At 38.3% G+C, this 24,715-nt stretch overlaps 1 protein-coding gene across 20 annotated transcripts in view; it reads right to left on the reverse strand.

The window, feature by feature from the left end:
- The window catches only part of PAM (peptidylglycine alpha-amidating monooxygenase), a 393,336-nt gene that overhangs the window by 25,386 nt on the left and 343,235 nt on the right, over window positions 1-24,715 (reverse strand). For all 20 annotated transcript variants that reach the window (XM_001380031.4, XM_056824985.1, XM_056824993.1 and 17 more), the window contains 4 exons: window positions 6,907-7,023; window positions 3,498-3,570; window positions 2,686-2,896; window positions 1,591-1,791 (listed from right to left, as the gene is read on the reverse strand). In XM_001380031.4, the coding sequence (XP_001380068.1) occupies window positions 1,591-1,791; window positions 2,686-2,896; window positions 3,498-3,570; window positions 6,907-7,023 (602 nt within the window). The remainder of the gene's footprint in view (window positions 1-1,590; window positions 1,792-2,685; window positions 2,897-3,497; window positions 3,571-6,906; window positions 7,024-24,715) is intronic.

Genomic DNA, 24,715 nt, shown 5'->3' on the forward strand with positions numbered 1-24,715 from the left:
AATAGACTTCTCCATTAGTGGCAGTGCAGGGACCCTGAACAACTTGGAGGGATCTATGAGAAAGACCACTATCCACATTCAGAGGAAAAACTATGGGAGTAAAAACACCAAAGAAAAAACACCTGATCACATGGGTTGAGGGGATATGGCTGGGGATGGAGACTCTAAATGAACATCCTAGTGTAAGAATCAACAACATGGAAATAGGTTCTGATCAAGGACACCTGTAATACTCAGTGGAGTTGCGTTTTGGCTACAGGAAGGGTGGGGGGAGGGTAGGGAGGAATAGAATATGATTCTTCTAACCAAAGAATAATGTTCTAACTTGATGAAATAAAATTAAAATTTTAAAAATTGCCCAAATTTGGCATACACCAAAGTGACTTTGGAATTTCTGAAAGGAAATGCTGGTATCAACAAGGCTGTAGGCACTCTGGCCCTGATGTGTCCAGATCTAATATGTTCATGAAATGTTTCTAATTGAAATTTTTAACTGAATAACATAATTAACTTATTAAATGGAATAACTGACTACAATAATTGAAACAACTGAATAATTAAAAGAATAATAATTTCTAATTGAAATAAATTCTAATTTCTTCAAGATCACATAATACTGTGAACATCAATCTGAAGTCCCTGGTCAGCATTCTTTGATGATGCATGTGGTCTGTGTAGAGGCATAAGGAAGAGGAAATCAAATGGTGACATTGAATATTAGTGGCTCTTTAGCCTCTGAAGTGGGTCCAGAAATTTGAATTTGGGGATTCCCCAATATCAGAAAAATAGAAATAAGTGAGGCAGAAGCTCAGAAAGAGGAGAGCTATATTCCTCCAACAAGAGTAGGAGGATAGATATATCTATGCGACCAACTTCCAAGATCCTTCTAATTGACTCCCTACCATTCTAGGAAAGATGTAGGAAAAGCCCTTTGTGATGGATGTCCTTGACCACTTTCTCTCAAAATTGCTGGTTAATAATACCATCATAGAGTTTATCAACCCAAAACGTTGCCTTTAGTACTTAAATTTTGAGAGCTAACCACCTAATTTTGAATTTAGGGCTGACTATATAAATTATAGACTTGAAACAGGCACCTAAAAACAAAATAAAAATATTTCAGGTATTTATTAATCTCTCTGGATATGATTTAAAAAAACCTTACTTTTTATGGATTTCTCTCTTTCTTTGGGGTAGATTATTAATTTTCCCCTTTTCCTCTTGTGCATAAAAGGAATGAATACATATTGATTATTGACTTCATCATATGCTAACAACTGTTGATGATGAGAGTAGATATAATCATTAAATTGTCAATTTAACTATTCAATTATTCAAGACCAAAATTAATGAAAGATGAATATTGTGGTAATATTTTCTTTTTTTCAAGATTGTAGTCATTTTTAAAAACAAATTTCTTATTCCTTATAATTGGGGGGTAAATATGGTCTAGATATACAAAAAAAAATTTAGATCTGATTTGCAAGACAATGTCAGGGAAAAGATAAGAGAAAAGAATGCAAAAGTATGAGAAAATGTTTTTGAATGAAGCCGAATATGATTAAAATAACGAAAACAAATATGAAATACCTGGTGTATATGAAATTGCAAATACATTTCTCCCAAATGCTGTATGCTTGATCTCTCGTACAAATTCTTTGGTTTCTGTTTTAAAGCACTGAATACGACCGTTTTCTCGATCGGCCACACATAATTGGCCAAAATGAGGCACAAGGGTCAAGCTGTGAGGAACTTGGAACTGGCCTGGTTTAGGATTGTCCCCTGAAGACTCTATAATAGAAAATACCAGACACATAATATTAAAAAAAAATCACCTCCAAGTCCATTTTTGGAAAATTTAGTGTGATATGAATTCTGTAGTTCTGAGGATAAAACACCTTACTGGCTTATTCCATGGTTTCTCTTACCCACAAATACATTGAATCTTTTTTCTTATTTTTTTCAAGGAAGATTAATTATATGTAAAATATTTTTATTTTCAATAGATTGTTTTTTCTTGAATGCTTCAGGAACACTAATATGAATCATGAAACAAGATAACTTCAGAATATTCAAAATTTAGTGAACCAAGGCCAACAGAAAGAAGATACAAAATATGTGTTTCCATAGATTGTGGTGTAACATCCATAATTATTTGCTCGTGAGACATCATCTGGTGCATATATAATCAGAAAAGGAGGCGGGCTGTTTAAAGATAAGAAATGAAGAGCAAAAGAGATGAACAGCCCAACTGCTTCATTAGTTTATACCCAGAACATATTAAAAGGACCAATGGGAAGCCTCAAGAGCACTGGCCAGATTGTCTATGGGGAATTCATGGAAATATTTGGAAAAGAATTTTGCAAGATAAAATAGAATGGAGGGATTTCCAATCTGTATCAGAGAAGGACTTGCTTGCCCAGATGGAAAGCCTTGGTTCTAAGTATCTAGGTAGGCATTGCTTGTCCTAAAATTCTTCAGGCAGCTTTAAGCCATTGAAATAGTGCCCAAACTTTGGGGACACTTTATATAAATGTGAGTTTTTTATTATTTTGCTTGTAAATGAAAGATTTCCAGATGACTCGGCTTCTTTACTCAGACATGATTCTATTCTAGTCCTTGCTTCTTTACTAGTGCCAAACAGCACAGAATTCCGATTGGGAAGGCGAAAGCCTAGATTGATACCTTCTCCCCACTGCGACATAAACACTCCGTCCTTGGAGAACTGGACAATCCGACTATTGCAGTAGCCGTCAGACACATAGATGGTGCCAGTCACTGGATCCACAGCCACATCGGTGGGTTGACAGAAGTGACTCTTGTCACTGCCTGGCTGCATGCTTCTTCCCAAAATTAGCAGAGGGCTCCCTTTGTTCCTTGGGTCTAGTTTGAACACCTTGGACAGAGAGAGGAGAGGAGGGGCAGGCAGTTATTGCAGACACACCCGCATCCCAAGAGAGCCGCCTCCAAACGCCCTTAGATCAATGGCACTCCAAGAGACCGTCCGAGTTAGACGAGCTCGGCCAGGCTCAGCTTCACAAGCGCAGGGACCATGGCCGCTCGCTCACAAGGCTTTGCCTACAGCTTGCTCTCAACACCTATGAACTCATTTGTTTGACAGTTGACAGGAGGCTGTAAGAAGTCCCGTCGTTTCCCATCCTGGCACACGTATCCCATTCCCTGAACTCCCCCGAAAAGAGATATGTCTGAGGTGCTGCGAGAGCCCTTTGAATGGAGGTCTTGATTTATTTATGGGGAAAAGCCCGTCGTCAGTCGTGCCCTTTAGCTATTCATCACACGTCCATCGAGCTTCCCTAACTGGCTGTCAGAAGAGGCAGAAAATGGCCATTTGAAAGAATAGCTCAATAAGCTTCGTGTTCCATATTCACTTCTCTTTGTAATGCCCGGAGGGTTTTCAGAAGGCATTTAAGACAAAGAGCAAAGGGATTACTGTTCCGTTTTATTTGATTTGATTTTTTGCTAATGCATACAAATACCTGATGAAGAGCTACGTCTGTGACCCAGTAATTTCCATCTGTATCTATACTCAAGCCATGTGGCAAGTAAAACCTGTAAAACAAAAACAATGGCATCCTTTGTCAGCTGAGAAAATGAATGGGATCCCAGTAGTTCCATTTCACGTGACATTCTAAAATGATTAACTAACAATCGATAACGACATCGCTAAATAAATGATAGGAGAGACTAGGTCAAGCTCAAGTAAAGTGTCACTTATCAGAACAGAGAGAATTTGGATTTGAACTTGGGGGAAGTGAGTTGGGTCCTGGCTCTGCCAACTACGAGATGGAGGACCTTGAGCAATTCATGGACCTCTGTGGGGCTCCCATAGTTCCCACCCTACCTTTTTTGAACCCGAAACCGCTGTCTTGTCATCCATACTGTGTATTGGTGCCAAGGCAGAAGTAAGTAACTGACTTGCCCAGGGTCACCCAGCTAGGAAGTGTCCGAGGCCAGTTTAGCCCTGGGTCTCCATCTGCTGAGCCACCCAGCTGCCCCCAGCGGATTTGTGAAATGAGGTGGTTTCGCTATGTTTTTCCTACGGTCTTTTCTACCTCTAAATGTATTATTTAAATGGGGAACCATGTGAAAGCAGCAAGATCTATCCTATGATGATGAAATACAAATTCTGTTTTAACAAACGAGTCTTGGAGAAAATATGGACAGATGAATGCAGGAAGAGCGGCTGTTCTTTCAGAGTTTAACATGCTTTGCTTTCTAAGAGGAAGAAATAACAGCAGCTTGAGTTACCCAGAGTTACCCAGAGAGTTACCCAAACATATTTGTCTAAAGATTCACTGACGTCTTAGAGAGCAGTCAATAACTAAAATTTAAATATACGGATTAGAAAAAGAAGGGCAGAATGAAAATGTGATCATGGAAAAAGAACTGGCAAAACCAGCGTGTTATTGATATGTTTGAAAACCCAAGAGTTCCGGGTAATAACGATCATTTTATCTTGAAGGCTACGTGTGCATATACTACACTCCGGAAGTAGGAATCTGCCTACTTTCACACCAGATCCACTATGTAGGGTAGTACGGCTTTAGGGTGAGGATGCTCATACATGACACTTTTCAGACTCTTTCCAGTTGGGTTAATTTTCTATTATTTACTTTTTGGTTTCTTCTTTTCACAGATTAGTAGCTTGAACGTTTTCTGCAGGAAAAGGAGTTTAAATGATTTTAGAGCTGTTCAGGATATTCTAAATCACTCTAAACTCAATCTTCTAAAGCAGTCCATTTCATTGAATTGCTTTAAAGCATTTCCTCTAAGCACCTTCCATGGCCAGTGCTAGCTACAGAGGATAGAAAGATAAAGAAAGGGAAAATAATCTCTACCCTAAAAGAGTATGCAGTCTACCGAGTAAGTGAGTGTGTGAGGGAAGGGAAAACAAAACAATGATTCCACTGAGGCAAATACAAATACAATACAAATCCCCCCTCTGTAGTCTTAGTTCACAACTTCTCTTTCAGCCAGTGGGCAGCATGCTCCATTTTGAATTCTCCAGAATCGTGACTGATCATTGTATCAACCTAAGTCTTCAAAGTGGCTGACTTTGCACTATTATTGCTATTGCATAATTTTTTCTCCTAGTTCCATTTTATTTACTTGGCATTAGTTCATGCAAGTCGGCCCACGTTTCTCCAACACTATCTCCTTCATTTCTTACTGCACAATAGTATTTTGTCCCATAGGTTATAGCATAACTGGTTCAGCCATCTTTGATTAGCATCCCCTCAGTTTATAATTCTTTGCCACCAAAAAAAATGCCATGAATATTTCTGTATATTCCTTTTCCTTTTGTAAAAAAAAAAGTCTCTCTGGATTATTGTGGAAATATCACTGGGTTACACATAGCTTAGCAACTTTTTTTAAACCCTCACCTTCCATCTTAATAACATTGTGTATTGGTTCCAAGTCAGAAGAGCAGGAAGGCTAGGCAATGGGGTTAAGTGACTTATCCGGTCACTCAGCTAAGAAATATCTGAGGTCACATTTGAACCCAGGACCTCCCATCTCTAAGCCTGGCTCTCCATCCACTGAGCCACCCAGCTGCCCCCGCTTAGTCACTTTGGGGAGCATAGTTCTGAAGAGTCTTCAGAATGGCCGTGCCAGTTGCCAGCTCTACCAACAGGACATTAATGTGCTTGTTTTCCCCTCAGCCCCTCCAACATCTGTTATTGCCCTTTTAGCGGCAACATGGCCAGGTGGATGGATGTGTGGAAGAGCCTCAGAGTTGTCTTCTTATGCGTAGTTGCCCGTTGATGAAGCTGCCAAATCTGTTCTTAAGTAGTCAGGCGCGAGTAACCAGAAAATAGCAGTCCACACTGGTAAGACTAAAATACGTTTTCTTTGCTCTCTGTGCTGAAAACCAGTGCCCCACTCCCTTCAGCCCACCCAAAGTCCTGGCCTTTGGGGTTCAGATAAGACAAGCAGCGGCTCTCACAGCCAGATTGCACAGGGCCACTCTACTAGCCATATCTACCAAGGTATTCGGACATCTATAGGAAAGAGGCCACGTTACTTCTCTAGTTACTCAGGGCGGTTATGAAGGGAAAAGTGCTGTCAGAGTCAAGAGACTTGGGCTCTTGTCCCACTCTGGCTGTTCTCTGGTCATGAAAAATGTGAAAACCTTTGGGACAGGCGACTTCCCCTGGGAAAGCCGTATAATAGAGCAGAAAGACTGGAGTCAAGAAGACTTGGTTCCACACCCCACCTCAGACACTTGCTCAGACCTTGGGAAAATCACTTTCTTTGTCTCAGTTTCCTAATCTGTAAAATGTGGGATTTGAACTTGATGGCCCCTCCCATCCATTATTACTCTAAATTTAAGATCTTTTGTTCCTTTGGCCTCTCTGGACTAATTTTCTCATTTCTATATTTAAAAAAATTGAATTGGATGCTGTGGTATACTGGTAAATGTTTAACAACCTGCTCTCTGAAATACGCTTTACAACTAAATTTGTTATCATTAACTTTTTTTATTCAGTAGTTTCTTAAGTTTAGACAATAAAAAAAGTAACACTGAATCAAGCTCTTATTTGCAGTATTTGCCATTTCTGGGGAAGACGGTTTGAATGATCACACTGGAAATTTAACTACATGAGCTGACTCAACATACCTACCCTTGACTAGATGGCTTCTGAGGTTTCTTCCAATTCTAAAACCGATGATCCTAGAACTGGGAATTTTCTAGGACTCTACATGTAGTTTCAAGGTTCTATGATTCTAGATAAGTTAGAGAACAGGAAGGTCTAGAAGGTTTCTGATGATAGATATCCTATACTACTTATCGAATTCCATCAATGTCATCTATATACATGTATATTTATATATGACACTTGGTAGAAGCCTTAGAAAGAACAACAAAACAGAAAAACTCACAGATTTTTCCCAGTTGACTGAAGCACTGCAGCATTATTTGGGTCTATCACAAGAATAGTATCCTCTTCAATTGGTCCAAGCCCTCTTTGTTGGTAAACAAATTTGCTGTCAAACGAGCTAGAGAAATACATTAAAATGGAAAATAAATAAATAATCCAAACTTCTACATAACCTAAAACCCCCATACAATTTAAATGGCATTATAGACTGAAGCAGAATGAAAAATAACATTTGATTTAATATCTACATTCTTGTTTTTATTTTTTAAATATCAGATACACTTCTGTGCATGACATATCTATTCATTTACAGTAGGTCTCCTTCAACAGCACACATCACAAATATATTTATTAAATGCAAGAATATTTCAAAGGAATTCAGCATGTGGTCTTCAAAATAAGATTCCTACACCAGCTACTAAATTAATATATAATCGTTCAACTCGATATTATGTATACAGACATACATATGTACTTATATAACTCAATTAAACTCCACGCTGATAAATGCTGGGGATACAAGATAAATGACAGAGTCCCCATCCTAAAAGTGTATGTATGCATGCATATATAAACATACATGTATATATAAACATATATGCTATTGTATACACACAGATAAGGTTGGAAGTGATAGGTACACAGGAGAGATACAGGCAAAATTCTCTAAGAAATCTTGGGGACAGAAAGAACACTTTTATCATTTTAGATCAAGTAAGACTTCAAGGAAGAAGAGACAACTGAGATGAGTCTTAAAAGAAGTGAAGATTCTGACAAGAAGACGTGAAGAAGAAACACATTCAAGCTCAAAGAACAACTTGCTTGAATGTACAGAATGCAGGATAATCACATGGCCAAAGCTCAGGATGCTCAGTGTGAGAGTTCAGACATTGATCAGATGTCACTGATATTGTTAAAATAGTTTTCTAACTGCTTTCTTTGGCTTTCATTCTCCCTCTTCAATATATAGTCAATAGATTTGCCAAAATGATCTTTCTCAGATAAAGGTTGAAACATGCCACTCTCCCATTCAAGAAGCTTCATTGGCTCCCAAATGCCTCTGAGATGAAATATCAGCTGTATTTTATGCATTAAGGACATTTCAAGTCTTTCACAGTCTAGCTTCAACCTTTCTTCCTAGGCTTATTTTGTTATCACTTCCCTAAATGTATTCTTTGTCCTAGCCAAACTGGCCACCTTGCTGTTCTCTGAATGTAGCAGTCTATCTCTTGCTTCTGCCTTTCTGCCTTCCTCTTCACCTGTCCCACATGCACTCTTTCCTTCCCTCTGCCTCTTAGAATCCTTCATTTCCTTCAAAGAAAGTCTCAAATACCACTCTCCATGGAAAGTAATTTCTGATCTTAATTGTCAAGGTTTTCTCCCTCAAATTGTATAGAATCCTAAGAGTAAACATTTGTTCCCCTACTATAATGAAAATTAAATGGCAGGGACTTTAAAAATATTTGTATTTGTGTCTCCAGAAATTAGCACACTGTCTTGCACACAGGCACGTATTCAAATGGATTTCTAATCTAATTGATCTGGGTATTTCCACCAGAGAAGATTGCAACTCATCTATTCTTGCTTTGGCAACTTGTCCACGTCTTCCCATAAATTTGCCACATGGTGTCCTCCTAATATGGCAGGACATGATGGGTAGTTAATAGTTATTTGTTGAATTGAATCAAACCAATGTTTATTGAGTAATTTGATATTAAATATAAAAAATTAACTTTATTCCCTTCACTTTAGCACTAATATGACTTTCAAGTGTTGAAATTATGAAGACTTGCTTTAAACAAATGATTATTGCATAACTTATTTTGATTTTTTAAAGAATTATATATTAGTGAAGAAATGCTACGATGCATCTTTTAAATATAAATTAAACATAGCTAGTTGTATGTAGCATGTGAATTCCAACTCAAATTATTGAATATAAAGAATTTAGAAAAATGAAACTCAATATGATTGTGGTGTTTTTATCGCACCATAATTGCCCAACCAATTTCTCAGTGTCAGTTGAGTTTAATCTATGATCATTTCATTTTTGGCAAAAGGGATTTTTTTCTTTTATAGTATTAGACATGACTATGAAAAAAGCTATCAATATTTTATAGTGAAAAATGCAAGTAAAAATGTAAGTAGCATTAAATATTTCTGGAGATGCATTTTTCAGTTTAGAAAGGTGCTAAGATTAATCAAAATTGTCATAATTCCATTATACTTCATATATTTAGGAAACACGTATATTCCCAGAAGAACAAAATCTTTAGAATTACATTCTCTTGCCATTTATACACACACAAACATACACACATCTTAAAATTATTTGTTTCTTTATTTTTATAGTCTTTTCCCAGCATTTTTTCTGAACAGTAAGTCTCTGAAGTAGTCCTTATTAATGATGCATTCATTTTAACACACAATATTGATCCAGCTTAGCCAACCAAAAAATGAAGTAGTATCATTTACTTGCAAATATCACTCAGCTAACATCACATAAAAACATCGAGGAAATAGCCATTTTTTACAGCATGAAACAGATTGTATGAGATTTTCACTGAGATCATTTAAGGGAAATGTGAAATTGATTAAATGAAAAATCTCTGAGAAAATCTGCATAATGGTACTGAATGAAGAGTGATAGCTTAGCAACAAGTATGAAATAATACCTTCTTTTTTCAGTCAAATGTTAACATCTATCTTATTTCCAAAATTCTAATTTCAGTATTGATAGCTCTAGTGAACGTATCCTATTCTATTCATCAGCAGACAGCAGACAGCTGTACTTGATTCCCTTGTCAATGATCCTTCCTAATTTTCAATTTGATTGTTTTAATTGCCAGACTCCTAATCTCCATCAAGCACACTCTCTAAGACAGTGGTATCAGAAGGTACTGGACGTTATGAAAACTCTGCTGACTTTGCCCACTCACTGGAGGCACCCATATCTCTGGAAAACTTGACAATATGGCTACAAATATATGAAACATATGTACAAGGGTGGATAAAGTGTTCAAGGGGGACAAACGCCTCTGCTGTGAGGGCTTGCCAAGCCCTTTTCAAGGCTGCTCTCCTCATTGGATGTCCACTTGCCATGTAGCTCTCACCTGTGGCTCCAAGAAGGTGTAGCATGCCCAGCAGCCACACCGCAGTAAATCCATTTCAGTGGATTAAACCAGGTTTAGTCTGACACGCCTTCTACTTGCTGGTGAATTTAGGGGGTGCCTACCCCAGGCATGTCGAGTCTTCCTCTGGTGAAATGGGTGATTTAAAACAGTTTTTTAAACAACCATGAAGGTGGTTGAAGCAGGTATTATGAAACACTTAGAGCTTGATTAGACATCAGAAAAGCCAAGATCATCCACTGCATTGTAAGCCATCACTAGTTGTCTTTCCTTTGGTCCTGCCACTGAATTTTGATGACTGTGGTCCTCTTTGAAAACAAAGGATTCACAACAACACACATACAAACTCTATCTTCCAGGTGTGGGGGATATTTTAGGAAGTAAGGTTCAAACATTCTTCACAAACTATCTCATCATCACTGCCACTGAAAAAGCTCTTTCCTGACTCTTTTATATGAGATAATTTGTCCCCATTTTACCTCTCCCTTCACCCTTCTCATAGTATTTTCCTCTTTATCATCATCATTTAATTTTATTCTTTTAGATATCATCCCATCATCTTCAACTAATAGCGATATCCTTGGTCTATGTATACTCCTTCTAATTGTCCTAATAATGATTATTAAGGAATTTCAGACATTTTCAATTCCTTATGATTTCTTTTTTTCTCGTTTCCCTTTTTATACCTCTCGTCAGTCTTCTATTTGAAAAGTTAATTTTTTATTCAGCTCTGTCTTTTCATCAGGAATGCTTTAAAATACTCTATTTTATTGAATGCCCTTTTCCCTTCTGATCCTTTAATCCAGAAGCTGCTAAATCTTATGTTATCCTTACTGTGACTCTTTAGTATTTCAATTGTTTCTTTCTAGCTGCTGATAATATTTTCTTCTTCACTTGGGAGTTTTGGAATTTGGTTATAATATTCCTGGCAGTTTTTTTAGGATCTCTTTCAGGTGGTAATCAATGTATTCTTTCCATTTTTATTTTTCCCAGTGGTCATAGACTATCAAGGCAGTTTTCCTTAATAATTTCCTGAAAGATAATATCTAGGCTCTTTTTTTATGATGATGTTCAGGTAGTCTAACAATTCTTAAAGTATTTCTCCTGGGTCTATTTTCCAGGTTAGTGTTTTTTTTTCCCCAATGAGATATTTCATGTTTTCTTTAATTTTTTAATTCTTTTGATTTTTTGTTTTTTGTTTTTTGGAGTCTCATGGAGTCATTAGATTCCACTTGCCCAATTCTGATTTGTAAGGAATTATTTTCTTCAATACTTTTGTATATCCTTTTCCAGTTGCCAACTCTACTTTTTTAAAGAGTTATTTTCTTCAATGAATTTTTGTATATATTTTTTCCCATGAGGCCATTTCTGCTTTTTAAATAGTTCTCTTCAGTGGATTTTTGAGCCTCTTTTCCCAGTTGGCCTATTCTGTTTAAGATGTTATTTTCTACAGTATGTTTTTGTGCCTCCTTTACCAAGCTACTGATCCTTCCCCTGATTTTCTTGCATTATTCTCACTTTTTTCAATTTTCATCTCCCTCTCTTATATGATTTTAAAAATCCTTTTTGACCTCTTTTAGGAATTCTTTTGTAGGCTGAGACCAATTCATTTTATTTTTGAGGTCTAGGATATTTTGACTTTGTTTTTGGCTTTTGAGTTTGTATTTTAATTTTACTTGTTACCATAACAAATTTCTATGTTTGGGTTCTTTTTTGTTGTCGTTTCACCATTGTCCCAGCCTCTTTCTTGACTTTTAACTTATGTTAAAGTTGGTCTCTGCTCTTAGGGTGGAGGACGCACATTCCAAAACTTTTTTTTTTTTTGCAGTTGCTTATTTTTGGACCTAGCTCTGGGGGTCTGAAAATTTTCAGTTCTTTTAAGGTGGTATGCTCTAAGGAAAGGTGTGCTTACTTCTCTCCTGGCCTCTGCTCTGGTCTGTGAGCTCTTTTCGGTGCATTGGAACTGTGACCAGGTTCCCCACTCCTATGAATGTGTAAGCTGTGGGATTTTAGTGCCTCTTATTGCCTTAGGACTATGACCTAAGGGTGCAACCTGTGTATGCACAAGGCATAAAAGGAGTCCTGCAAGCAGCACCAGCAACAGGACCCTTCTATTCTTCTTTTGACCAGTTGTCTCACCCCTTTTACTATTTGTGGGCTGAGAATTCTAGAAGCTGCTGTTGTTGATTCAGTTGTCCCCAAGCTCTGCTCCAAGCTTGCACTGGGCTAGCCTGCTGCGAACTTGCTAGAATTTTTCCCGTGCTTGACTGTGTTCCATTCTCATCTCTGTGGGACAGAACTCTTCTGCTGACTTTCTAGGTTTTCTTGAGAGGGGAAATAGTTTCATCCCATCTTCTATGGGTTCTGCTACTTTTGAATTAATTTTGAATTTTTAAAAAATTGTTTAGGGAATATATGAGATGCCAGGAAATTTGCTGCCTTTCTTCCACCATTTTTGGTATGCCTGACTATTCCCATCCTTTATCATATTTTAAAATTTGACAATGTGTCATTAAACCTCAAGTTTCTTTTGGTTCTTATAATTTATCTAAGTACTCACATTCAGTCCCAAAACTTGTCTTATAACTAAGTATAAAAATTATTTTTGTGTTGGATTATATTTTTATTTATCTTATTTCCTTACTTATTCAAACATTTCTTAATTCACATTGGAGTTTGTTATTAACTTACAATTTAGCAATTCCAAAATTTATGACTTGACACATTGAAGTTCAAGAAGTTTGATTGTGTACAACAAAGTCCAGACCCAAAAGATTCAGATCATTCTTCACTGAAACTATGCTCAGTGTGAATGAAACTAATGGCAGCTGGTGAAATAGGGAAAAAATCAATAGGTTAAATACTGAATATCACTTTTTGGTAATAGGCTGCTCTTTATTGTCTACAACCATAGAGGACGTCTAACACATTAGTTTAGTTTATTATCCAAGTTTGTGATCAGGATGCTTTCCAAGTATTGGGACTTTATACTTTCTCCCTTGCAACCTACACATCTTCATCACAATGATCATTAGTTATAGTATCTTTATTATAATTCTCTTGCATTGCACCAGAAGTTTTATTATAAGCCTTCTTGTTCCACTAGCATGCAATTATGTGCTTGTTCTTTCTATAACCTTTGTCTATTTTTATCTTTTGTCATATTTATTAATTTGCTGAATTATTTGTAAATGTGGATTCTGCACGTCTCCATATACACTGATTGGAGGCACTTGTCTCTGTCACTCTATCTGACATAAGAAAGACATCACAGTGGACCCTAGCTATGAGCATATCATCTAGATATATTACTAGCTCCAGCATCGCAAAGCACACAATATGCCCAGGATTGTGAAGAAGAATCTAGCTTTGGGGAAGAAAAGGGACTGTAACAGGCTGAAATGCTTGTTTAGATGACCTGCTAACAAATCATCAAAATCTTTCTACATGTTTGAGCTGGCAGGGTCAAGATAGATTTAGCCAATCAATTCCCTGATTGGCCGACCATCCCTAAGCCTTTCATTTGGAAGAGGTAGAGCTCTGTACAGCAGAACATCTGTTCTGTTGTATTCACGTAGGGGAAGTAGAAAGAAACAGATTCACATACACACTCTTTTCCCCACAGAAAACCATTAATAAAATATATCTTTTCTTCCAGATAGCCAAATGGACAGATTATAAATGATCCTGTGATTCAAAGAAAGCTAACTGGAGCAATTCATAAAGAGATACTATATGATGGAATTGATTACAGTGTTGCTATTGCAACCTACTTTATTTATACTTTATTTTAGTGTTCTAAAGAAGCTACCTTGCATTATGTAATGCAGGGAGCCTTTTATTTTGATACACATTTTTTGGCTATCATAATACACTTGTGTATTTTATACAATGTCTAAGACACTGATAAGTTTTGTTTACTTTTAGGAAGAAGCACTCATCTGAAAAGACTGACCCAGTCTTTAATGCTCAGAATCCATCAATTATTTATTTTAAAAGGACCTTATTTCCAAATGATTTTGCATATTAGGAGCTAATCAAATGGCTTAGATAAGTTTGAAGATAAATGTCTTGATAAATTCAAATACAAAGAGAGCAATAGTTATGAGGTCAATCAACTTCAGTTTCATCAATCAAAATTGAGGAATAGGAAAAAAATAATAACAATGAGAAAAATGAAATATGATGCAATTAGAATAGTTAAGAAGCCAGAGAAAGGTTTTTTAAAGTGTGATTTTATAAGTGAGGGGTCTAAAACCCTAGATTTAATGAAAGAATATTTTTTAAAAATTTGAGATAAAAGAACACATGTGATACCCAGTGAAATCGCGTGTCGGCTATGGGAGAGGTGGTGGGAGGGAGGGGAGGGAAGAAAAGAAAATGATCTTTGTTTCCAATGAATAATGTTTGGAAATGACCAAATAAAATTAAAAAAAAAATTTGAGATAAAATAGTCATGAACATTTAGAGATTAAAAATGGGGAAATTGACAAAAGACATGAAAAGATCTAAAAAAAAATCTTATTTACCATTCAAATTAGGAAGCATTCCAATGAGAAGGAAAATAAGAAGATATTTAAAGAAAACAATGTGGTGAAACAAGGAATTTTGCCTAGCTCACATTTACAAATAATATGTAGAAAAGAGAATGGGAAGCACTCAACCAAAAATGACTGCAAAACACCGTCATAAACCTGTAAGAATGCCAGGAAGCCTAAATTATAGAGTGAGTTAATGCTTTTAGAAATGCTAATGAAAAAAGATGGAGGTTTCTTCTAAAGATTCTTTTGAGTTCAAAAAGTGTTTTTTAAAGTACTCTACTAAGTGACTGGGATGCAAAGATGAAAAATGACATTCTATTTCCTGAAACTGGTTTATATGTCGATGGGGAAGGCACAGTATATACAATAAAAGAGAGTATAAGATTATGTTTGGGGGCAAAGAAGAATACTTAAGGAATGGGCTCACTCTTTAAGAAAAATGGAACTCAACTCCTATTTTGTTTCTGGGAAGCAGCATGGTGAGTGGAAAGATTACTGGCACTAAAGTCAAAACCTGGAACTCAAAGCCTGGGAAAGTCACAATTTTCTTCCAACGAGAATTATCTTCAAATTGGGAAGTTAAGTGACCAAGCATTTATTAAACACCTATCATATGCCAGGCATTGTCCTAAGTATTAGGACTATAAAGAAGGCCCAAACAAGACAAAGCAGAAATAAGTCTCTGCTTTCCAAGTGATCACAGTCCAGTGGGGAAGACATGCAATCCATGTACAAACAGGATATATGAGGATCAATTAGAGATACTCTCAATGAGTCAGCACTAGCATTATGGAAGTTTTGAAAAGGTTTCATTGAATAAGATGGGTCTTTACCTGATGCTTAAAGGATGCCAGAGAAGCCAGGAGGCAGAAATAAAGAGATTTCTAGGTATGAGGGACAGCTAAAGAAAATGCTTATTTGGGAGATGGAGTGTTATATGTGAGACACTGCAGGGAAGGCTATTAAATAGGAAGATCAAGGAAGGGGAGAAGATATTAAAAGTATATCTAGTCTTTTTTAAGTAGGTTCAAATTGTAATAGAAGATTAATTATATTATCATAGTACGAAAAAGCTAACTTCTCACTTTGAAAAGTACTAGTAGATAATAATCCTCAACGAAACATGAAAAAGGGGGAAAATGACAGAATATTGGGCACAGAGAAATGTTTCAGTTATCAGGAAGGAGAAAAAAGGGTGGATTGAAAAATGTATAGAAGAATGAGCTGGCAAGTTTTTAGAAAGTATTTTGAAGTAAACAATTTGCAAGCTCTGAGAAAATAAATAAGTAATCACTAGAATCAGTTCACTAAAAATGAGGTATGCTAAATTAGCATCGCTTCCTTTTTCGCCAATTTACTAGACTGGTAGACAAGGGGAATTCTGTAAATATAAGGCACTGAAATTTCACAAGGCATTTGGAAATCTCATAAAATCATTCTGGACAAGATGGAGACATGGATTTGAATGTGTTTGAACAACTGTTCAACAAAGTGTCTTTACTAATGCATTGATATTGGTCTAGACAAAGATCTGAAGTGGTATGACATAGGATTTTATCTCTAGCTCTGTACTATTCAATCTTTTAATCAAGGTAGAAAGTAAACTCATTAAATTGGTAGAAAATACAAAGCTAGGAGGAATACCTAATGCTGTGGGTGACAATAAGAATTCAACAAGATCTTGAAAAAGCTGATTGAAATCAACAGGGTGATTTTCTCTCCTTTTCTCTACTGCCACTGGTACCTTGCCATTACTATTTGCCTAGTAAGAGACACAGTATTTGGCAGGGAGCAGAAATGGCTACTGTGCAAACAGATGAGTGGTGCCAACATTCAAAGCAGGAAGCAACTAAAATTTTGTGATCTTTGGCAGCAGGGGAAAAAGCCAACTATGGATTCAAGGGAGAATTAAATTCAGCAGTTGGTCGTTAAACTTAGGAAAGGAGGCGGAGTCAAGATGGAAGCATAGAGGCAGCAAACATTCAGACCTCTGAAAACCCTTCCTTACTTATTGCAAACTAAATGCTCCTAAGGGAATAAAAATCAAATGTAACAACAGGACAGAGCCAATTCGAGAACACCCTGGTTTAAGGGGAAGGAAGACGGAAGGTCCTGGGATTCCGCCCCCACACAGAACACTAAGCCTCCAGCAGCAGCTAGAACCTCTGGGCAGGCAAAGGCTCTAGTCTGGAGGGAGTACCTTGGGGTCAAAACTGTGCCAGGCTCAGGGTATCCAACACAGTCAGTGGGGAAGCAGACAGAGGAGAAATGGAGAGTGCAGAGCAGAAATCATAGTTGCAGCAGAGGAGACACTCCATGTTGCCCAACCCCCTTCCCCAGATTTTATCTCACATGTTGCATATCCAGCAACCCAGCCAGACTTAATCCCATCAAAGACTCCAGAGGAGGTGGATGCTCAAGCTCCAAAACCCCTCCCCCACAGATTGATGGACTTAATCCCATCAAAGCTTCCAACTCTTCCAAAGGAAGAGAAGCTCAAGCTCCAATACCCCTCCCCCACAGACAGTACTGAGAGATTTACTGACAAAACTCCAAGGGTGAAGGCAGAAAGAACAGCCCAAAACCACAAAAAAAAAAAGAAAAAGCAGGGAGTAAAGAAGGGGTAAACATGAGCAAACAACAGAAAAAGAAAAAAGAAATTACAATCGACAGCTTCTGTACAGGCAATAAAGAGCAAACAGGACAGAGAAGGATGAGGGAACAACAAGCAAAAAAAAGGGAAAACCCAGTGAATTGGATACAGGCTCTGGAAGAACTCAAAATAAAATTCAAAAGACAATTAAGAGAGGCTGAAGACAACTTTAAAAGCAAGATAAGTCACCTGGAAACAGAAAACAGTGTCTTGAAAGACAAAATTAATCAGTTTGAAAATGAGGCAAAGGAGATGAAAGATGACCTGTAAAGAAAATCAGACCAGAAGGAGAAGGATGACCAAAAAGCCAGGGATGAAATCCAGTCTTTAAGAACCAGAATACAACAATTAGAAGCAAGTGACTTCACAAGACAGCAGGACACTATAAAACAAAATCAAAAGAATGAAAAAATTGAGGAAAATATGAATCATCTCATTAAGAAAACAGAAGATTTAGAAAATCGTTCCAGGAGAGACAACTTAAGAATCATTCGTCTACCAGAAGACCATGACAAAAGAAAAATCCTAGACATCATACTACAGGAAATTATCCTAGAAAACTGCCCCAATATTCTAGAACAAGAAGGAAAAGCGGATATTGAAAGAATCCACAGATCACCTCCTATACTTAATCCCCAACTGACAACACCAGGAATGTTAGAGGCAAATTTAAGAACTATCAGACCAAGATAAAAATATTACAAGCTGCTAAGCTGCTAAGAAAAAGACATTCAGATACCATGGAACCACAGTGAGGATAACACAGGATCTGGCTCCACCTACACTGAAGGATCAAAAGGCATGGAATATGATATTCCAGAAATCAAGGGAACTAGGTCTACAACCAAGAATAAACTACCCAGCAAAACTGACTATATTCTTACAGGGGAAAGTATAGTCATTTAACAAAATAAAATTCCAAGCATTTGTAAAGAACAAACCAGACCTGAATAGAAAATTTGATGCCCAAGCACAGAACTCAAGAGAATCATCAAAAAGTAATTTAAAAAGAGGGAAAAAAGAAAAACAAAACAAAAACAAACAAAAAAATCCTTTTTTTTTTTAAAAAAGACCCAATAAGTTAAAATGATATGTATCCCTATAAGAAAAGAGGTCATTGGTAACTCTTAAAAAATGTTATTATCACCTGGGCAGCTATAAGAATTACACTTAGAGGGAACAGTGACAAACTCTTTTTTTAGTCTAGTTGCAACTAGAACTAAAAAAAAAAAGAGTTTAATCCTAAAAGAAATGGGAAAAGAAACAAAAGGGGGTAAATTTATATATCACAAAGAAGCTCATGGCAAGAGGGGGGAGAACATTAATTCACTGGAAGGGTAGAGGTTGGAGACAGGCAGTACTCAACTCTTACGTGCATTGAAATTGACTCAAAGTGGGAAGAACTATCCAATCCATTGGGATAGAGAATTGATTTTCATCCTATAGGGAAGTAGAAGTAGAAGGGTAACAAATGGACTGGTGGGGAGGGAAACAGTACAAGGGAGGGAGAGGGTGGGGGCAGTTTAAAAAGACTGTAAAGAAAATAAGGGGGGGGAAATAAGAAGGGGGGGTAGAAAGGGAAGTAAAATAAGGGTGGGAATTAGGGGGACTGATTAAATACAAAACATTGGTGTAGAAGGAAATAGTGAAAGATGAAAAGGCAGGACAAGGAGTAGAAATCAAAATGCTGGGACATACATAGTTAGTAATCATAAATCAAAATGTGAATGGAATGAACTCACCCATAAAACTCAAGCAAATAGCAGAGTGGATTAGAATCCCAAACCCTACCATATTCTGTCTACAAGAAACACACATGAGGAAGGTAGATACGCATAGGGTGAAAGTAAGAGGATGGAGCCAAATCTATTGGGCATCAACTGATAATAAGAAGGCAAGAGTCACAATCATGATATCTGACAAAGCCAAAGGAAAAATAGATCTAGTTAAAAGAGATAGGGAAGGTAATTACATCTTGATAAAAGACAGTATAGACAATGAGGACATATAATTACTCAACGTGTATGCACCAAATGGCATAACATCCAAATTCCTAAAGGAGAAACTAGCAGAGCTCAAGGATGAAATAGAAAAACTATACTAGTGGGAGACTTGAACCTTCCGCTATCAGAACTAGAAAAATCAAACCAAAAAATAAATAAGAAAGAGGTAAGAGAAGTGAATGAAATCTTAGAAAAATTAGAGTTAGTAGATATGTAGAGAAAAAATTAATAAGGATAAAAAGGAATACACCTTTTCAGCAGCACATGGTCTACCCTTTGATCCAGCCATAGCACTGCTGGGTTTGTACCCGAAAGAGATAATAAGGAAAAAGACTTGTACAAGAATATTCATAGCTGCGCTTTTTGTGGTGGCCAAAAATTGGAAAATGAAAGGATATCCTTCAGTTGGGGAATGGCTGAACACATTGTGGTATATGTTGGTGATGGAATACTATTGTGCTCAAAGGGATAATAAAGTGGAGGAATTCCATGGGGACTGGAATAACCTCCAGGAAGTGATGCAGAGTGAGGGGAGCAGAACCAGGAGAACAATGTACACAGAGACTGATACACTGTGATACAATTGAATGTAATGGACTTCTCCATTAGTGGCAATGCAGTGATCCTGAACAACTCAGAGGGATCTATGAGAAAGAACACTATCCACATTCAGAGGAAAAACTGTGGGAGTTGAAATACAGAAGAAAAACAACTGCTTGATTACATGGGTCAAGGGGATATGATTGGGGATGTAGACTCTAAATGAACATCCTAGTGCAAATATCAACAACATAGAAATAGGTTCTAATTAAGGACACACGTAATACCCAATGAAATTGTGTGTTGGCTGCGGGAAGGGTGGGGAGAGGGGAGGGAGGAAAATAATGTGATTCTTGTAACCAAGGAATAATGTTCTAAATTGACTAAATAAATTAATTTTAAAAATCTTAGGAAAGGAGCAGAACCAATGCACCTAGCTATGAATCAGTTAGCTGAAATGCTGTCTCCAGGGTGGGGGAGGAGAGCAATATCAGGATACTACAAGAAGAGAAAGGATGCTTAGCAGTTCTTCCTGAGTTCCTATAGAGCTCACCTCATAGAAGCATGAGTTGACTTGGCAACCTGTGTTTTCTACACATGTCCCTCAATACTAGTCTATTGCTAATTTGTGATCATTTTCATTGATCTTGTATATATGTATGGTGAGTCTATGTTAGGTTTGTGTGATGGCAGAGGTAGTAAGCATCAGAGTGGGAATTTGAGCTTAGGTCTAGAGCTTCCCAGGCTCCTGTTAGCAACCTTTCCATTGTACCACACTGCTCTTATACTCAAGCATCAGTTACATAAAAATTGGCTTAGCTATCAAAGCTCAACTGCCAAATAGCTGCTGCAGGGGCTAAGGAATCCTCAGGTTACATTAGCATAAGTAAAGTCTCCTTAACTTAGGAATTAAAAGCATCGCTGTCCAATATTATTGTGTTGGTTCTAGGCACTACATTGACAAACTCAAAGTCATCCACTGGAAGGTCATTAAAATGGAAAAGGATCTGGAAATGATCTCAGCGGATTATAAGGATAATTGAGAAAACAAAGTATACTTAGACTGAAGAAGAATCACAGACATATTTTAGAGATCTTCAAATATTCTGCATTTTCTATAGATGGCAAAATGATAACCAATTAGTAAAAATGACAAGGGACTTTTTATTCACTATAAGGAAAATGTTGTAAATCGGGAGCTCTAACAATTCAATAGGCTTTCTCGAACAGTAGTAGTGTTTTTTGTAGAACAGTAGCAGTTCCAGTCATTGGGCATTTTGACTATTATCCAGGACAACTCCAAAGACTTATGGTGAGAAAGGATATTCACTGCCATAGAAGGAGCTGATGAAATCTGAATGCAGATGGAGACTCACCATTCTTCACTTTATTTCCTCCATGAATTTCTTCTCTAGTAGAAGCAATATGTGTCTTGTTTTACAACAGGATGAACAGGGATATATGTATAAGATAATGTAAGTACAGCCTATGTATAAGGCTGCCTTCCTGTGGAGGGGAAACATCTGGGAGGGAGGAAATTATTTTGAAAAGCATATTCATTTCCTGCTGGATAGGAAGATTTGGAAAAGAAGTAGGGTTAGTGATCATTCCAAAAAGAAGGAAAGAAAAGATCCAACACAAATGAGGGAGCAAAAGAAAATGCAGAATGGGACCTGGGCAAGCAAAGCAATGGTGGAATCACCAGGTTAAATTAGAAGCATACACGTTTCAAAAGCTGCATGTAATGGAGATTCACAGTTTCGTATGTGGGCCTCTATTCTCTGTTCTTTGAATATAGAAATGTTCACTTTTTTAATATTTATCAAGTTCATGGAAAAACAAAAGAAAAAAAGAAACTGGATCACCATTAGGAATATTATAGCTAGACTACTATATTGGGAGGGAAGGCTGAACTAGATGATAGTGTAGTATAGTAAAAAGTACTGTAGTTTCAGGAGTGGGGAAGCTAGGTGGCTCAGTGGATAGGGAGCTAGGCCAAAAGATAGGGGGTCTTGTGTTCAAATTTGACGTCAGATACTTCCTAGATGTATGACCTTGGGCAAGTGACAATCCCAATTGCCTAGCCCTTAGTGTTCTGCTTTAGAATCAATAATTAGTATTGATTCCAAGATAGAAGGTAAGAGTTTTAAAAACAAAAATAGAAGGTCCTGTCGTTCTGGAGTTAAAGTTTGTGAGTTCGAATCCTACCTCTTGCCCCTAACTCCTTGTTTGAGCAGGGACAATTCCCTCCACCTCCTGAATCTTTGACTGTAAAATGAGAAGTTTAGACTAGATGATCTTTGAGGTCCTTCTTGACTCTGTGCTATGATTCCATCATGTCTAAAACCTCTTCCAAGTCTAAGATCTCAAGAGAGAGGGTGAAAAGTTATACTGGAGACCCTGGAACCCCCCTATAGAAGTCAAGGGGTCGCCCATTGGGTTACCAGGTAGACAGGGCTGTCTCTTTAAGGTATGATCCCAGACAGCTGTGATGATTTCACGTCAGGGGCCCAGGAACAGCTGTTGGTGTGCAGGGACTCTCTGATCCCTGCTGGGGGGCATTTAAACTTCGAAGGGCCAGCGCTGGCGAGCTGTACTAATGCTCCGGCAGAGAAAAGGGCTCTTTAAAATTTCATGGCACCTTCTGGAACTAGCAGTTCCCCCTTCATTGGGGAAGCTCTAAAATAGCCACGTAGGCAAGGGAGGAGCGGAAGGAAATGCGAGTTAAATGAAGAACCATTTCGATGAGCCGATTTAAACGTTCCTGCCAGCCTGGCACGGTGCCATCCGGTGAGGGAGAAGGGGGAGGCGGGACTCGTGGTCACGTGAGAGACGTTCATAGGAGCGCTGGCCAGCGTCCCTGGGAAGCATTGCCAAGACAAGCTCGTATTGATCCTTCACATGACTCCCTCCCCGTGGAAGCAGCCTTTGTTAGGTTTAGATTAGGGAAATGTCCTGGGAGAAGGTCCGGTCAGGAAGCCCCCGCGGGAAGGAGGAGCTCTGCGGGAGAGGAGTCTGTGCACTTAATGGCCATGGCCTTGGGGACTCCCCTTCCACCACCTCCAAGTATGTGCAAGTGTGGTGTATGAGTCTCTGAGCCCCGCAGGGATCGCTGCAGTCATTAGAGGAGCCGGACGTCCCAAGGGCAACGTCTTCCCTTCCCTGATGGAAGGGGACGTCCCCACGTAACGTCATCTCCCAAACCTCACCCTGATAGCAGCGTGACGGGACACTTTGCAATGGGAGATGCTCTTCTTTCCAGGCTTCAAGATGAAAAGGCTCAAGATTTCTCTGGAAGGCTGGTTCTCATCGGAATTGACAAAATGTCTTCGAATGAGTCATTGTATCGATGGTCGATTCAAAGTCAAAGCGTGCCACATTTCAGAGCAGGTTCTAAACATTGCTGGCAAGTTGCTTTCTTTTTCCTTGAACAGGAAGATAGTGGATGGAGACAGGACGAAAACATAAGGAAAAGATGGACTAGTGATAGGAGTGAAAAGAAGGGAGGACAGGAGGAAAGGACCCGTAACCCGTAAATGGCCAGGCTGGAATAGATGGCGGAGCTCATTTCACATTAAGGAGGCTGTCATGAGTGTTTAAAGTTGTCCTGCCATACGTCTCTTCTGTCCCCGCAGAGGGAATATGGAAATAGATACTGCACCAAAGAAAGCACGGTATAAGCTCTAAGATCCCATTTACCTACCACCTTGGTGTGGGCTAGGTAGGAGAGAGAATCCGATCACAAACTGTCAGAAGACTGTTTTGAGGTGTTTACAGATAATTGAAAGGAGGAGTGTGTGGGGTGAGCCCACAGACCCTTTTTAGTAACGCGGTATCAGAACTATTGATACCATAACACACACAGCCAAATGTGTCCCTGCTGAGTCTGCGGTCTCCTTTAGCCGGCACTACATCGGCTACCAAGCACTGAGGAGTTTCCCTTCCGTGTCTCCTACACGGATTCTCTTTTCTATACGACTATAACGAGTCTAGTTTAAGCCTCCTGATTACACGCTGGACACGAGCTTTCTACCAGGTTTTCCCTCCTTGCACTCATCACCCATCCCAGTGAGCGGCATGTGAGTTGTGCACATGTCTCCTCTACGCTCAAACCTCATGTTTGTTAATAAACTCAGGTTTTATTTTAGCCGACATTATTTATCTGTGTCTCACACACTTTCCGTAGACAACAGGTTCAGCTGTGCTTAGTAAGCCTTGTGCAGCAGGGAGTTTAGTCAATGTTCTCTGAACTCCCCCTAACTTCCGGTGGTATTACAGCTGGAGCCGTGATCACAACTGGCCCGGGTGCCCCAACCCAGAGCAGAATGATCTGAACACAGCACTGAGAGCACTCACTGCAGCAAACCCTCCTGGGGGAATGATGCTCCGTTAGTAGTGTGCTAGCTTTATACGCAGAAATGGTTATCAAAAGGACAATGACTGCATCTCTGTAACAAGATGCTACTATACGCCCCTCTCAAAGCCAATGAGCATAAAACCAACTTTGGGTAAGAATTCTACAGACTGAGGAAGCAACAGACGTTCCTGACCTCGCATTCAGGCTATGCATTAGTTCCAATCTCATTTTCGCTACACTGACTCCCCTGATCACAGACGTCAATACCCCTTCAATAATTTGTTTTAAATTTCTCTTGAAGTGACTTTACAGTCAACATATACATATGTGTGTGTGTGTGTGTGTGCATATATCAATGCCCAAGAAGTGATCTATTGTGCCATTATCATAGACGGTATTCATTGAGATAATTTACTTAATGCTATTGAAAACGCTGATTTTCAGAGTTGGTCTCCCATGTAGTACTTTAATGTCTACCTCTTTGGTTGCTGAGACAGTTAAATGTTCTGTATATGCCATTAGACATCATCAGATTGAGAGGTTTTGATTTCTTCTTTCCGATCGACAAAGAGGAGAGCATTGAAT

The sequence above is a fragment of the Monodelphis domestica genome, chromosome 3, assembly GCF_027887165.1.
Source record: "Monodelphis domestica isolate mMonDom1 chromosome 3, mMonDom1.pri, whole genome shotgun sequence".
NCBI classification, from domain to species: domain Eukaryota; kingdom Metazoa; phylum Chordata; class Mammalia; order Didelphimorphia; family Didelphidae; genus Monodelphis; species Monodelphis domestica.